Below are 17,790 nucleotides of genomic sequence, written 5' to 3'. Positions count from 1 at the left end.
TCAATCATTGTTACCACTAATTTGGGGGGACTGTTTTTCCCTTGATCTCTGTTACTTTTCTTACGTGCTTCCAAATATTTGAGGGGATCCCTCTACAATCTCTGGAGTTTCCTCTGTGTGAAGCTCTCTACTTTTTGGTACTCTGTCTTGTAAACTCTTCCTGCCTTGGTTGGGTTTCAAGTATTCACAGGAGTTATTTTTAGTTTTCCCAAAACCCAAGGAAAAATTTCCTGCTGTAGTTTGTCTCCTTCCTTTTCAAAGATTATACATCATTTTAAGGTGCCTGGCTTTATGAGTGGTCTTGGTTGTTGCTTCCAGCTTGCCTGCACTCAAGACCACATCATTTTACCCATATTGGTGAAGTCCCCTATGGATTTTCACCATAACCAACAACTGGTCAGTCTTCAGCTGATCTCTAGCAAGAGGTACCAGTGTCAGCTTGACTTTTCCGCTCCTAGATTCTCCTTCCCCCCACCCTTTTTTTTTCTTTTTTCTTTTTCTTTGTTTTGGTGGGGGGGAGTCATATAGTTGTTTTTCTGCCTTTCTTTTTTTTTTTTTTTTTTTTTTTTTTATATGTATGAAGGTTGTAATTTTTAAAATTTAAGCATCATATGATATATAAAGCAAGAACAAGGAAAGATGAGGCTTTCTTTTAACAGTATTACTTAGTAACATATTAAATATATATTAATATATTATCAAATCTGTGAAGAACCACAGGTTAATATACTTCTGCTGGTTACTTTTTAATTTTTTCACTTTAAAGACAAGACCAAAATCAAAACCTCTGAACTTATGGTTTTCAACTTGAAAGAATCAAAGAATGGTTGTAATTTAAAATAGTTATCAATAAAGCATATATTCTTATGAGTATTAATGGCTGATACTGAAACAGGATAAACTGTAAACATCATATTCTGCTCTTAACTTGAAGTTGCCAGTAAAATCAATTACAATTATTTATTCTGAAAGATGCTACTATGAAGGCTGCACATTCAGATATAGATAATGACTATTTAAAATTAAATTTAAGGAATACCTAGAAAATGGGTTTATTTGGAACTTGCAGGCAGATTTATAATATTCATTAGCAATGAGTTTTTAAAGACTTAGACGGCCAATGTTTTAATATAAAACTAGCTTTAAAATTGTCTTCCTTTAGTGTTCTCAATTGTCACATGGCCATGAACCAAAGAACCAAATAATTTCAAATGATCACTGATACTATTTAGGCAAAAATTCTCACATGTCAGTACTTTTAATGTTGTGTACATCAAATTATAGTAGAAACACAACTATAAACAAGAAGCAGTCCCTATTTTCATTAACAGCACAACTATGTTACAGTAAACCAAGTTTATGTTCAACCATCAAGTGTGGTTCTCCCATTACTTCAGTTTGTGATGGATCATTAAGAATATCTTCAAATCCAGTAGTCTCATCATTACCCCTCAAAATATCCAGTGAAAAGTTTGAACTCGGAAGAAATGGAAGCCGCTGAGCCTGCTGCACTGCCTTGAATTCCATCTGTAATTTTAGTGGAGCAAACAGACCCTGGATGTTTCTCAATGTGGAAAAATTCATTTTATCTTGGTTGAGCTGGAAATTCTTTTCTGATAATTCAAGAGGATGACTGGGCAAAAGTTCATTTTTCACACAAGGAAATCCTCTCCGAAGAAGATCTTGACTTTCAAAAGGGCCACTTGCTGAAAGTTCAGTAACTGGAATACTGTCCTTTAGCTGAGATCCAAGTCCTCTGGCATTCATCTTCAGCCCGCTGTCCACACCACCTCTCAACCCCGTTACCGCCAGCCGGCCCGCCGCTCACTTCCGTTTCCCTCTGCCTTTCTTTTTTGAACTTGGAATAAATATTGAATTTTTTGTCAGAGTTTATTAAGAATTTCTGTGATATGGATTTTTGACTGGAGAATGATCCAGACAAGATTCATCTACTAAAATTGTCAAAACACAGTTTTAACATTTTACATGCTTTATTTAATTTATTCCTCACATTGATCCCATGAATATAGATTGACAGAAAAGAAAAGTAAGTCTTGAATTTTGAAATTATTTGGCCAGAATCAAGCAATAAGCAACTATTTGGACTATGATTCAAATCCAGGTCAATTGTCTCTCCAATTTTTAATTGCCTATGGAGACAATTATCTCCATAATTGCCTATGGAGATAAGCACATTAATCTGTATAATAATGGCTTTAAAAAACAGGGATATTTGACATCTAAAGGATATTACTTTCTAACGGGAGAAAGGGCTTCACTTATTTGACCCCCATTGGATAGATGGGTCCGAGTTTGTCCTATGTTCTTAGCACCTTAATTATCTTGGGAAACCCGTTCAAATTATTGTGTATGAGGAAAGGGACTTTGCTGTTAAAGAAGAGGAAGGAAGGATCACATAATAATATCAGATTTTGGCAAGTGGATCAAGGTTCTATCTTTTCCTTTTCTTAAAATTATAATATTTTAAATTCCAGGGATGGTTGATGGAGAGCTTCCTCTCATGAAAAAGTCTTCTTTTTAAGTACAATTTAATTTTTGCATTGATAAAATCAGTCTATTTGAAGTTTCTTGTGGTCAATCCTTGATATTGGCTGTGCTTTTTAATAATCTTGAGTTAAATAAGCTTCTGTTGGTACTCATTTCTCTCTGGGTTCAGTTTGCTATCTCAGCATCACTATTGTCATTTGCATTTTAGACAATGAATACTTAAAGCTGTCTTGAGTTTATGCTTTTGACACAAGCAGAAAGGCTAAGGCTAGTCAATGGATGAAGTAGATATATGTTGATTTTTAAATATTTTTATCACTTCCATATACCAACATATGAATTTCAAATTACATTCTGTGAATATTGCTATTTCTTATTTTTTTAATTCTGTAGAGATTTTCAAAGACTTCCTCAAAATTATATCAATTTCAGAAACTACCACTCAAGTTATGTGAACGTGAACATAAACTTTCATATCTCTCTGAAGCCCACTGATTTCTGCTGATCTAAACAGAGTTGCTCCATCAGATGGAATCCTTACTGATACTTTCTTATCTATTCCCTATTAGTTTAGAAGATATTTCTGTTAATTTTATAAACAAAATGCACTTAAAACATAATGAGAATAGTAGTTTGTATTCTTAAAAGTTTACCAAAAGCATTTTTCCAATTCTAGAGTTGCATAGCATACCACTCCCCTCACCCCCCAACTGGATATGACAAAGAATGGTGACATAATTGATGAAAGATACTGGAGGACACAGAGGATAGAACTTTTCCCTTTTGACAAAAGTTCTAGAAGCCTATGGAGATGGTTGCACAAAATAGGAATTTGTCCATAGATTGACTCCAGGTCCCCAAAATATCTCACAGACATGAACAGGTGTAAATGATAGCACTTGCGCAGATGAGGATTTTTCCAGGGATAGGAATCTAACCTTTGCCGTTTTATTCTCCTAAATCACCCCAATTAACCCCTGCCTACCTCTCCTTCTTAACTACTCTGGAGAATTGAATATGTGCTTATCTATTTTGCTAGGTGCTGGGCAAAAAAAATCAACACCAACTCTTAGGTATTTCCCTGAGACTGGATGAAGTGAAACTCAGTTATCTAAAAGCATTGCTCGGTGGATCCTGGCTTTAGACTTTCCTGAGGTCCACCTCTGTACTGTCATATGGATGGTCAAAAATTTATTTAACTAATTCTAGTGGCAGGCCTTACCATCATGCTAATTACCAACATAATCCTGAATTCTTTTTCAGATATTATTCTAAATCTTGATCAGTCTAACCAATCACTGAAATCCTATTCTTATTGCCAATGATTATTTGTGTATCAGAGCCAACAAACCAAGAACATGAGAATTAAACCTGGATTCTTAATGGTATTATTGAGCCATTAAATTTATCCATGCTAGTTCTCACCATTTCAGTATTTTTCATTTTATATAATGCCACTTTATTCTTTCAGGAACTTTGCATTGGATCATCTGTTACTTGCTCCTAATTATAACTTAACTGATATATTTTCCCAGTATTGACTGTTAATTATCTTATCCTTCAATCTAATTTGGGGTATTCTGATAGTTTTCTTAATATAAATTTCATTTTTTTTTGTTTGTGTGGTCAAGTGATAGTCATACTGTTAAAGCTTGTGGTATTCACTAAATAAATTTCCTCCAAGAAGGCTGTATCAATTTATATTACTAGCAGCATCCTGCAATCATCAACAATGAGAATTGTCATCTTATTTTAATCTTGGTCATATGTAAAGTTCTAGATACGCTAAAAACATTTCTTGCCTCTAAATTCCTAAAAAATCAAAAACTCTGAGTAGAAGATTTTTTCTTACCAACTGCTGTTTTGGACACACTACATCTAAAAATATGAGTAACAAAATTATTTTTTAAATTAAATTAAATAGAAGACTTTTAAAAGCTAATTAAGTCTTACAGAATGTAGAAATAAAAGAGAAAATAACAACAGAAATGAAAGAGCCTGATTGAGAATCTAATGCAATAAATATGAAAAGAATCACCCAAAGATTCATCATGAAATTTCAGAAAAATTAGGATAAATCAAGGAATGTAGAAATGGAAAGAGGAAAAGACAGAGTCATTTGTATATAAACAGTACTTAGAACAACATCTAACATGTCAATTCTGGTATTGGATTCTTGAGGAAAAAAAAAAGTAGTTTCATTTACTTTAGAAATTTGTAAGAAAATGATTTCAACATATAACTCCATAAGCTGTCAAATAGTCAATCAAGTAGGCAGTAGGATAGAGACATTTTCAAGCAGAAAAAGAAAATTTGTCTCCTCTACACCCATTTCTTTGGAAGTTGCTTCAGCTTGTATTCCAGCAAAATCAAAGTGTAAGCGAAGAAATAAAGACATCAAAGAGATAAGTTTTTAGGAAACAATGGATCCAACTTAAGAAAAGAAGAAGAAACATTCCAATCGATAATTCAAGGCTTAGCAGTAAGAACATAACATTTAGTGAAATGTTTACTGCCAAGAACAAATAATGAAACAAAATTATCTAAAAGAGTTGCAAAGTGACATTGTAGAGAATGTCTAGGAATCAGGATAGTTAGAGGTTGCTTTTTTATAGCCTCTTAGTACTATTAATTTTTGTTCGCTTTTGTATAAATAAAATAAATTTCAAGATTAAACATTTGTTCTATAATAATTTACTTGAATAATTTCCATTTTAAAAACCTTCTTATATTTATTAATAAAATGTGCTCTTAAAAATAGAACACATAAAATAAATAAATAGAACAAAATTATTGAAAATCTACATAGCCTGAATCATAGGCACATGTATGTGTGTACTATACACTTACTGCCTTAGTCACCAATAAATATAGTAGAAACTCAAAAGTTTTGTGGAATGAATGAATAAATCTCTTCATTCCCCAGCAACTCCTTGGAATTTTACCTTAATGAATGCCATTATTACTACCTTCAACTCTTCTAGATTGTAGAGCAACCCGTGAGTTGGAAAGTCATGAAGACACATTGTGATTTGAGAAAAGTAATCCATGGTATCTTGCTGGATCAGCTCTAAAGCCCCAGGAAACTGCTTTTGAGTTCCAATAAGAGTTTGTTTTCATAAGGCTCAAACTGTCTCTTCCTACTTTGTCTCAAACTTTCTTCCACTCTTTCTTACTTGTCTTTTTCGTAGCCTTTTGAATAGCAGACAAAAATCAGAAATTCCCTCATCACGATGTGACAGATAGTGGCTGCAGCCATATTATGATTTAAGTTGTAGCAGGAAGTCCTGTCTGCCTTTAACTATGTGCCCAACTATTCCTATCCAAGTTCTTACTTTAAAGAGAAGATTGTATTAGTTAGGGTTGTCTAGGGAAACAGGACCAACAAGAGATATTTGTGAATATGAGATTTTTAAGTATCTCACGAAACTGTAGGGATGCACAAGTCCAGCTTCTGTAGGGCGGGCAGCGAACTGGCAACTTCGATGAAGGTGTTCAATGAACTGCTCAGGAAACACTTCGCTGTCTAGCTGAAGAAGAAGTGAAGGTCCTCTGTCTTTCTTCCTTAAAAGTCTTCAACTGATTGGATTAAATCCAGCTGATTGAATTCCTTCATTGTGGAAGCCATGCCCTTCATGGATGTAACCAGTCACAGCTGCAATCAATTGACTGACGATTTACTAAACCAGCCTTCTGGTTTATTAACCAGCCACAAATGTCCCTGCAGTAACAGTTAGGCTAGTGCTTGCTTGACCAGACACCTGGACATCATCACCTTGCCAAGTTGACACATGAACCTGACCATCACAAATATCATTGTTAAAATGAACATCATTTTGAGAAAGACATAGAGAGCTATCTTAGTTACTTCACATTATCCCAAGTTCAAATATTTTTTTCTCAAGTTGGGTTAGACAGAGTGCAGTCTAATTTCTCTAGAATATGTAAACAGGGAGTGATCAAGAGTTTTTTGCTACCCAAAGAAGAGATCTGAGGAAGGTATCAGCATTAGTCAGGATTCTCCAGGGCAACAGAATTCACAATGTAATGTGTATGAGTAATGTAAATATTATGAGATTTATTACAGGAATTGGCTCATGTGACTGTGGGGATGAATTCCCCAGGAGAAGCTGACTGACTGAAGTAGAAGATGGAAATTCTTCCTTCTGACTAATGAAATCAATTCTCCTTTTAAGGCCTTCAACCGATTGGATGAGACTTCTCTCGTTGTTGAAGGCAGTCTCCTTAGTTGATTGTAGATGTAATCAGCCATAGATGCAGTCAACTTACTGATGATTTAAATCCATGAAATATCCTCACAGTAGTAATCAGGCTGGTGCTTGCTTGACCAAACAGCAGGATACCGTAAACTGTCAAGTTGACACATGAACTTTACCATCACAGCATCCAACCAAACTGGTAGTAGTGGGTCAGAGGTGGGAGGTTGAGGTTGCAGAAGTCCTCAGGTATGTCCATCTAAAAAAAAAAAAACAAATCATTTGACAAGAAAAGAGACGAGAGGGACCTAAGCATCTGTAACGCTTAGTTTCAGTTTTCCCCCTGGGCTTTAGCATTTGCTCAGGAACATAAGGTGGAAAACTTAAAAGCACATGAAAGGAACAGCAATGACTGGAATTCTCTGGAAACATTTAGAGAAAAGTAGTGTGAGGCTTGTTTTTTGGAAGAGATGTATTGATTTGTTACAAATCTCAGGATTGTTCGTTTATTGGCACAGTATTTCTATGAAAGGGAGATAAAATAAAAGTTTAAAAAAATCATATTATAAGCCATGCTTATAATGTGACTATATAGCTAAAAAATTCACTTTGCTTTGGTGAACTAAGCTCTGTGGGAAGTTAGATTACAAATGTATTAGGTGCTGACATTGGGAATTTCTAGGAAGCACCTTATCATTTAACCTTAAAAGTAAACTAGATGGAAATGTTAAAAATAAACTTGTTAGTGGGATAAAAGCACTTGTCATTTTGCTCATTAAAAGAACAGTATGTTCCTCAACAAAATGAACACTGTCTAACAAACATGTAATATTTAATCAGGAGAGTACACAATTTTGCCATTTGCCATAGTTTTATGTGGTGTTTTCCTCTATTTACATATACATTCTTGCACTTGAGGCAGAGTTATTATTTTTGTCTTCTATTTTGTCACTGAGGAATATGATTCCATAGTCAGAAATAAGGAAAATGCCTTTTGTTCTTCACATAATAGTTCTCTGGTTTTCTGTGTAATGATACTGTTTTCAGAATTTTTACAAAGTAAATATCAAAGACAAATACATGGTCTATATTCAAAGCAGTCTGATAAATTGTCTTAGCGATTTCTTTATAGACCAGCTTAGTTGTCTTTCACCAGATGGGTACATGGTATCAATAAAAATTGTGCTTTTACTTTCCTGAGTTTGGCAGTACTGTGCACTCAGACTTCTGATGGGATATTTCATCTTTTGTAATGAGTTAACTTCATACAAGATGATGGGTGATACAGATAAAATTGGCTGGGGCAAAACAAGTCAATAAACATCTATTATTAGAACCATGTTAAAAATATGACATAAGTGATTTCATTCCATAAAGGCTATAAAGGAGATGTGTACAGTCCAGAAGGGACCTTTGAAAAGTTGCTATTATTTCCCTTTTATACTTTGCTATATTACATAAGAAGTTGGGAGCCTTATGGACTCATTTGGAGTTACTGGCAAACATTCAGAAAAGAAGAAAGCAATACTTATTATACAGTTTGTAATTTGCTTTCTAGAAATAATTTTTTGAGATTAAAAAAAAATGAGCTCCTCTTTTTTGACCAGTCTAAAAATTATTAAACCCCAAACAAATGAAATCTGTAGCGGAGGAAATGCTCTGTAAAATTTTCCAAGAATGAGAGGAACTGGAATGATTCTTAAATATAGCCGTCAACAAAAGAAAACCATAATGTCTTAGAAACAGAAGGTAGCTCAGAGATCATTAAATTTAATTTTCTACTCCTGACACCATGCTGCTTTAGTCACTCATCAGGAGATAGACGATCAGAGGATAAAATCACAGTAAAGCTTCTTTCCTCAGTGATAACCTCCTGTTCTCAAGGTGTTGACTGGCATCTATATGCTGATATAGAGAACATTTGGGGGGAATAATGGCAAATTAAGAAGCTGCTAAACTAAATATCTGCATTTTTTGCTAAAAATTATATATATTAATTCATGCAATTATAGTCCAAATATTTCTAAGTTAAAAACTTTGTCTATGCTTTTTTTTCATATTTAAACATTCTTGAGTCACATTTTGAGCATTGGTAGTTTGATAAAGCATCACCATGGCCTGTTTATTTGTGATCAATAATATTTTATCATCTATTGTATTTAGAGTAAAATATTGAGGTATACTGAAGAAAACATCAAGGTTTCAGTGTTTCCTATTTGACTACAAATGCAATATTTTTTCTACCTCAATCCTACTTCCCTTATGAGATTTTATACTTTTCTGTCACTAGAACTTAAAGATATTTTATAACATTCAGCCAGAAGTAAACTATGGGTTCATTAATTCATATAACAGAAATCCATTAAGCATGTACTATTTGGTGCCTAACACTTTATTTGCCCTGGGCATTCAGTGGTGAGCAAGGAACAAGCTTTTTATGGAACATACATTCTTGCCCTTTCAATTTTCTCCTTCTGAAACTTCTAATATTATCATATTAAGTATCCTGGATGTTTATTCTAAGTCTCACATTTTCCCCCATGCTTTTTATATAATTTTATTTTTGCTTGATACTTCAAGATATTATTTCTATGTGATTTTCCAGAACAAGATGTTTTGTTTCACTATTTATTTACTTGTATTTGTTAGTATGAAAAAATCACATTTTTCAGTCCCAGATGTGTTTTGTATCAAGTGATGTGCCTCACTTTCTGCAAGGAAGACAAAGATGCCTTTGCTCCTATGGGCTGGCTGGGCAGTGAGGACATTGGGGGAAGTTCCCTGCCTTCTTAAAGCTATCAAAAATGACTGCAAGTCCTTGCATGATCCGGCTCCTAATTATTTCTAAATCACCTCTTCTGCCACCTTGCTCTCAGTCAATCACTCTGCACAGACCTCTGTTAGGTCACCATATCACATTCGTTCTCACCTTGGGGTCTCCTGTGCTGTTTCCCCTTGTCTGGAATTCTTTTTCCCTCTCTCTCCTCCTTTCACCTAGCAAATTCTTACTCATTGTTTCCTTTCTTCCTTCCCATGTCCTTCCCCTCCTCTTTCTTGAACTTGTTCTACTGAGTCCCTATTATATGCTATGTGGGTTATATACATTGCTGGTCAAAGCTGGTACAGTCAATGTCCTTGTGCAGCTGCCTATTGATCAAGCGAGGCAGAAAAATAGTCATCTATATAAATATATAAAATCAAAGCTAGAGCAAGTGCAATAAAGAACTAGAGTGATGCATGCATCCTAGGATGAACTCTTCAACTGAGTGTAGGAGCTGAGATATGAACTCTATCTGCTTGTTTCTAAAAACCCTGCTTTCAATTTTCATTCTATAGCTATTGATTAAGAGATTACATTAAGTACTTCCTGCATTTATATCTATTACTTGGGATATATACTGAACTGTGAATTGCTATCAGTCAGAAAAATACAGCAATCAGCAATAGCAGAGTAAAAAGTAGATTGTTTTATTCAGTTTTTCACACCTCCCTATATTCACTCTGTCAAGTGACTTTGCATTCCTACTTACTAGCAGCATGCTTTATGCCACTACCTTATTGATACTGGACTTGGCCAATGGAATTGGGCAGATATGATTCTGTGCCACTTCTGAATTTAGGCCTTTAGAGGCATCACATGCTTCGTGCTCACCCTCTTGAACATCTCCTGTCACCATGAGGAGCACATGGCTCTAGTAGCTCATTGATCTGTGCAAAATGAAATATATGCAGAACACAGCTGCTCCAGTGAACCAAAATACCTGTAGCTTTAAGGAGAGCCAACCCAGCTAACTGGTAGACCTGTGAGCTGATAATTAATGCTTATTGTTGTATGTTTCTAAGTGGTTTGTTATAAGTATTGTTTGTGGCAATAGCTAAAAAATGTAATAGAAATTGCCATCTTTTTCCTAAAATTCTGAAAACCTATTGGTGTATTTTAATTTAATCTTTAGATTTTAATCCTTAATCTACTCCCTAGAATGACATTTAACTATATTTTTGTGGTATGCTAAAAAGAAAGAGAAGTACAAATTACTTGTTTAAAAAATATGGATCCACATTTTTGTACAAAACTGAAACATCTCCCTCAAGCCCCAAAATATGAATACTTACTGATAGGAGTGGAATGAAAAATATTAATTAATAAAGTTATATAAATCCTGCCTTATGATAACTGTAGTGTTTATTTTTTGAGATGAAGAAAATAGAGTATTTATCTCAGAAATTAGGAGAAATAAATGTTTATTTCCCTTTTTAGGAAAACATGTGTTTTTATTAAGACTCCACCAAAGGAAGTGGAATTAGAACCAGAATTTTATTGATGGTTTGGCACTAGGAGTAGACAGATAACAAGGTCCTCATCTACAAGAAGATTACATCAGAGTTGGGGATAATAAACATTAGTGGATGGTTAAAATAAAATATAAAAGTCAAAACTGATCAAAGATGGGTTGAGGTGATTTGGGTATGCAACTACTCTTATAAATTATAAATCTCTTATGATATTTTTTATCTTAAAATGCAAAGCCAAACACACTTTGGCCCTATCTTTCTGCAGTTATCATCCTCTTTCTCCACATCATTTAATAGAAAATTTCCTCAAAATAATTGTTTACATTTAGTATCAGTAGTTTTTCTCCCATTCTCACTTGAAGATATTCTAATGAGTCTTTCATTCTCACCTGCTTTTGTGAAAATCACCAGCAATCCCAACATTGCTAAATCCAGTAGCAACTCTCTGTCTTCATCTTCCTTTATTTATAAAATAAATAAATATTATTTTATTTACATTTTACACATTATTCATTCCCATTTTCTCAAATTATTTCTTCAATGGTGGTTTTCCTTCTGTATCAGTGGTTACACCTTTTCAAATTCATGACATCTCAAGATTGTAGAGTCCTTGGACACATCCCTTGGATTTTGGTTTTGGTTTTTTTTTTCTTTAATTAAATCTGTCCCTTGATGATTGCTGGGGAAATCACAGATATATATTAAGCTGCCCTCACCTACCCCCATCTCCTTTTCTGAGGAAGTCCTGAACATATATGAAGTAACCATCCTTTGGCCTGCCCCTTCCTCCACCTCCTTTTCTGTTATGTGCCTTTCCACAACCTGGGGGAGATGTTGAGTCTAATGAAAAGGTCTGGCCAGACCTTAAACCGGGTAACCAGGAGCAAGCGTTCCCAGATACTTATCAGAACAGGAATTCTCAGTGCCAGGGCCCCTTCCCCAAGGGCGGATAAAGCATGGAGTGTTTTCTCTTCTCCCGTGCAAAGTGGGGCATGTGGGGCTGCCGTCCGCTGACCCCGACCTGGAACAGTTTTTGGCAACCCTGGGAGACCAGCTGTGACGGGACTTCTTTCCCTGTTCTTTTATTCTTTGTACTGTGTTAGTGACAAAGAAATTATTTTCCCTTTCTGGAGTCTTTATTTTATGCAAGTATTAAGGGATCATTTGCTGAGAGTTTCTGTTGTGCCCTGAACTGTGTTCCCATGATGCACCCTCGTAGCAACTCGCTCCACTAGGATCATGTCTCTAAATGTTATCTAAATGTTGATGACCTATTAAAGTATTTCTTCTTTAACCTAGATCTCTCCTCTGAATCCCTGCATTTCAGACCTGTACTATACCACTTACTTAATATGCTAAGTATTCAAGAGCTGTCTCAAACTGACCTCCTCATATCCTCAAAAACCTGCTCCTGTTGCAATATTCTCCATCTTAATTATACACATACCATCCTTTTAACTGCTTGGACAAACTATTTTGCTGTCATTTTTGACTTCCTTTTTCTTTTATAACTGATATTCTATTTGGTGCCTCTAATTTCAAAATATATCTGAAGTTCCACTAATAGTCTCCATCTCCACCACAGCAAACATGGTCCCTTCAGCTCCGTGCTTCTGGTCTTGATCCCTATTGTGTATTCTCCACACAGCATTTAAGGAGAAACTATATATATTATATTAATATTAAATATACATGAATGTGAAACACGTAATGTCACTCCTCTGATCCAAACCCATTAATGGCTTCCCCTTTAACTCAGAGTAAAAGCAAAAATAATTAAGGTAGCCTAAAATGTCTTATAAGATCTGCATCCTTCCCCTCCAACCACATCACCACCCTGACCTCACGTTCTAACCTCTTCATTAATTCTGCTTTAACCACATTGGATCTTTGCTATTCAAACACACCCTTTAATATCCACCTAAGGTCTTTTGTGCCCACATGTTTTTTTTTTTTTTTTTTTTGGCCTAAAAAGGTTGTGGTAGATTGAATTATATACCCCCTCAAAGGCCATGTTCTTAATCTTAAAACTCATTCCTGTGGGTATGAACTCATTTGAAAACAGAACCCTTTGAAAATTTATTATCAGTTAAGGTGTGGACTCATTAATGAATAGCATTTTCTAAGACCCTATGTAAGCACGGCCAAACTGAATCAGGGTGGAACTTAATCCATACTACTGGAAGCCTTATAGAAAGTCAAAAGATAGCAGAAACCAGAAGAGCAGATATAAAAGAGATATCACCATGTGATGTGCGACAGAGATACTAGTAAGGGACCCCAAGGTTTGTGGCAATCCGGCACCAGACTGAGGAGACTTTGGGAAGAAAGCATGGCCTTGGTAATGCCTTGATTTAGAACTTCTAGCCTCACAAACCATGGGCCAATCAATTTCTATCATGAAGCCAACTCGTGTGGTATTTGTCATAGCAGGATGGCAAACTAGGACACAGGCTCGTCTCTCAGCAGTCCTTATGGATTGTTTTCACCTCCTTAGGCTTTCTTTCCCTGGAACTCCACCATCCTCTTTAGCAATTCCTTTCTCTGTGTCTTGATTTGTTTTCATATATGATACTATGTTTTTATTTAATTATTTTTGTTTCTTGTCTGTTTCACCCCATTAGAATGTAAAGTCCATGAGAGCTGAGACTTTGGCCTTCTTAACTTCAGAGCACAGCATTCAATAATTATTCAATGAACAAATGAATAAATGAATGAATTTTGCGAGTACCATTTTACTGAAATTATTTAGGAATAAATTAGCCAATTAGCTAAAAACTTCAGAGCAAATTCTAGCACTAACTTTGAGTAGGGTGTGGGTTTCTTGACTTTTAGGCTCCCTCACAATATTTTATGATTCTATGGAGTGTATGTGTTAGTGTGGTAGTTTGAAGCTGTTGTATGTCCAGAAAGGATCATTTTCTTTTAAACCATTCCTGTGGGTGCAGAACTGTTGTAGGTGGGACCTTTTGGTTAGGTTATTTCAATTGAGAGGTGATCCACCACAGTCAAGGTGGGTTTTAATCCCCTTACTGGAGTCCTTTATAAGAGGATAAAATACATACAGAAGCTAAGAGATGAAATTAAGAGAAGCTCACAAAGAAAAGCCCCTGAGAAGCTAACAGAGGACCCACAGAGAAGCTGAGAGGAAGCCACTGAAGCCAGAAGCTGAAACCCTACAGGGGTGGACCTCAGAAAAGTCTAAATCCAGGACCCACGGAGCAATGCTTCCAGGTATTTGAATTTCACTTTATCTGTCTCAAGGAAATTCCCAAGAATTGGCATTGATTATTTTTGCCCAGCACCCAGCAAAATAGATAAGCACATATTCAATTCTGCAGAGTAGTTAAGAAGGAGAGGCAGGCAGGTGTTAATAGGGATGGTTTACAGAACACAGGAGAATAAAATAGCAAAGGTGAGATTCCAATCCCTGAACAAATCCTTATCCTGCACAAGCGGTACCACACCTGTTAATATTTGTGAGATATTTTAGGGACCTAGGTGTCAATCTACTGTTAATTTTCTATTTTGTGCAACCAACTCCATAAACTTCCAGGACCTTTGTCAATAAGGAAAAGTTCCATCCTCTGTGTCCTCCAGTATCAGTCAATCAATTACATCACCACTCCTGGCCATACACAGTCAGGGAGTGTACTAAGCAACTCTAACAATTATTGTAGGAGAATTGGAAAAAAAACTTACAGTAAAATTTTAAGAATAGAAACCCCTATTCCTCATTATGTGTTAAGGATATTTTGTTTATAAAATTAACAGAAATATCTTCTAAACTAATTGGGAATGGATAACAAAGTATGAGTAAGGATTCCATCTGACAGAGCATCTCCAGATTAACAGGAATCAGGGAGCTTGTCAGAGAAATATGAATGTTTATGTCCACGTAACTTGAGTGGTAATTTCTGAAATTGATATAATTTTGAGGACTTCTTTGGAAAACTCTATGGAATTAACAAAAAAAAAATACTATAGAATTAATATCAATATTGGCAGAAGATAATTTGAGATTCATTCTTTGGTATATGGATGTGATAAAAAAAAGTTTTTAAATTGACATGTATCTACTTAACTTCCTCCATTGACTAGCCTTAACCTTTTTGTTTATCAAAAGTATAAACTCAAAAGAGCTTTAAGGATTCATTGTCTAAAATGCAAATGACAATAATGATGCTGAGATAGCTAACTGAACCCAGAGGAAAATCAATATCAACAGAAGCTTATTTAACTCATAATTAATATAAAGCATAGCCAATATCAAGGGCTTACCACAGGAAATGTCAAAAAGACTGATTTTATCAAAACAGAATTTAAGTTGTACTTAAAATAAAGACATTTTTATGAGAGGAAGTGCTCCATCAACTATCCCTGGAATTTAAAGTATTATAATTTTTTAGAGGAAAAGACATAACTTGATCCACTTGCCGAAATCTAATATTATTATATAATCCTTCCTTCCTCTTCCTTTATAGCAAATCCCTTTTCCCAGGAGAGAAAGACTAGCAGACGTCGCCATGTGCCTTCCTATGTGACAGAGGAGCCCCAGATGCTGGCAGCTTGTCTTCAGAGTCCAGTTAGGTAAGAAGAAGAAATGCTAGATGTGCCCATTTTCTCTTTTTCATTCTCAGGTGGTGATAGCATTAGAAATATAGTTAATATTGCAGAAAAACATCTTTACCTCATCACGCAGGTTGCAACAGACCACAGGAGACCTGCCACACTCTAAAGCGTTAGGTCTGTCTGCCTAAATTTTGAATAGCTGAGTGATAACCCTCCTAAAACACCCATGCTGTGTGGGGCTATGGCTGTCTTTTAAAAAACATAATAGCCAACTGATAACCACAGTGATTAATTTCATATATTAAATTGGTAACAAGATGGATTGGCTTTGCAGGTAGTATTTGTGAGGGGAGTACCTCAGATCACTGAGTTGCATTGTTGAAATTCTATTCCTGTCAAAGACTATGCCTCATACATTACAGTGAAGTATTTTGGGATTTACAATGTTAGGAGTCTCAAAGCAGTTTTCCTTTAGTGTGCACGGAGAAGTATTTGAAACAGTGGGAGTACATATTCTATGGACACTGAAGGAAAAAAGCAGCAAACTGCTTGTGTGTGTGTGTGTGTGTGTGTGTTGAAGAAAAGGAAGCTAAAGAAAGAAAACAAAAATATACTTGATTTCTCAATGATTTTCAGTCAAATATGTATGATATGAGATTATTGATTTGATTGTCTATGTAGAGATTTTACATTTCTGGACTCTCAAATTCATTTAACTTTATGTCACGATTAAAGGCTAATCAAATAGAAGAAAACTGTGTAATTGAGTAAATGAATTTGACAAGCAGGGGATTTCACAGATGTGGACAATGAATGTTTTTCACTTCCACATGCTGCCAAAGAATGCTTTAAACAACATGAAGAGGATCTAGCTCATGTTCAGATAGCCAGTCCTGTGTAATGCGGCAAATTTGATTTCTGCCTTGACATTATAAAATATTTAACCTCACAATACTTTTAAAAACCATTGGTAAACAGAACACTATTTAATATGAGTGGAAATAAATGGTTCTGGAATTTGAATGGTCACGAACCAGGACAAAATTATGCTAATATTGCGCCTTGCCTGTTGCTCGTTCATAATAAAAACACTCCATGCCTAATAATGGAAATGTTGGATTTAGGACAGCAGTGTGATTGGTTAATAATAGAGTGGGCTGTCCAGATGGTAAAGTACATGGCAGCAGGTTAAACAAAAAAAAAAACAAAAAGAGGCCAGGAGACTTTGTACTCCCAAACAGATGCACGCGAATAAAGCAACTAGGGGTTGTATACATATGATAATTGAGAGCACAGTAGAAAATAGCCCAAACAAAACATGATTAAAAATTCATATGCCCAGCAGGAAGAAACACTAGTTTGGCTCAGAAAATAGAAACGAGCTAGAAAGATCAGTATGTTCCACATCAGGCACCAATACCACACCTAATTAAACTTAAACTACAGAGTTGCTGATATTTCATTGAAGAAAATAAAGCTTGTGGTCTTATTGTCAAACATTATCATGCATGATGATATATGAACCTAGAAAGTTAAGTTCTCTGGGTGAAATCTGAATCACTGAAGGAGTAACTCTTTTCTGCTCAGTCAGCCAATTTCATAGAGAATATAGTGCCTCATGTATTACATCCAGAGAGTTGATCTAATGATATAAGATTTACATAGAAGGTATACATTGAGTTCATTGTACTCTCTATGTTAGATCCCATTGGAAAATGGGTAATATGGAGTCATTAATGTGGCTTATTAGTCAAAGAAAGGATTTTGATAACTTTGTCTAATTACTATATGTGGGGTATTCATTTATATTTTTGGCAGTCTCAAAGATACTTTCATTGTCAGTCCCATCTGGCCTCTTTTCCTCTGTTTTGCATTTAAGAATGAATCTCTTTCTGTCTTACAGTTTATCTTTTAATTTTCGGTGGAATATATGCTATGACAAAGTTTAGAATAGCCTCCCTCATGCATGTAAACTGCACCTTCTAACTTTCTTTGGCTACCACTTCAAGGTGTTTAAGAAAGGCCTATGGATTCATATTCTGGTTTGAGTTACAGATTAGTTAGTGCATTTTAAAAACTTTACTATGTATCAGGTCTTGCAAAAGCAATACTGAAAGCAATAGATACCCTTACAGCCCTCTCAGAACTTTCTATCTATTGGGGGAAATAGGAAAATGAATATATGATTATATCATGCAAT

At 35.3% G+C, this 17,790-nt stretch overlaps 1 protein-coding gene across 1 annotated transcript; it reads right to left on the bottom strand.

Annotated features, from left to right (window-relative positions):
- Positions 1-730: 730 nt before the first annotated feature.
- LOC119534930 (proteasome maturation protein-like) lies at positions 731-1,832 on the bottom strand. Its single transcript, XM_037837477.1, has one exon. The coding sequence runs from the start codon at positions 1,765-1,767 to the stop codon at positions 1,342-1,344; it is 426 nt and encodes a 141-aa protein (XP_037693405.1). The 5' UTR covers positions 1,768-1,832; the 3' UTR covers positions 731-1,341.
- Between the last annotated feature and the right edge of the window lie 15,958 nt (positions 1,833-17,790).

This window comes from Choloepus didactylus, chromosome 5, assembly GCF_015220235.1.
Source record: "Choloepus didactylus isolate mChoDid1 chromosome 5, mChoDid1.pri, whole genome shotgun sequence".
NCBI lineage: Eukaryota > Metazoa > Chordata > Mammalia > Pilosa > Megalonychidae > Choloepus > Choloepus didactylus.
This window is presented reverse-complemented; position numbering and strand designations above follow the sequence as displayed.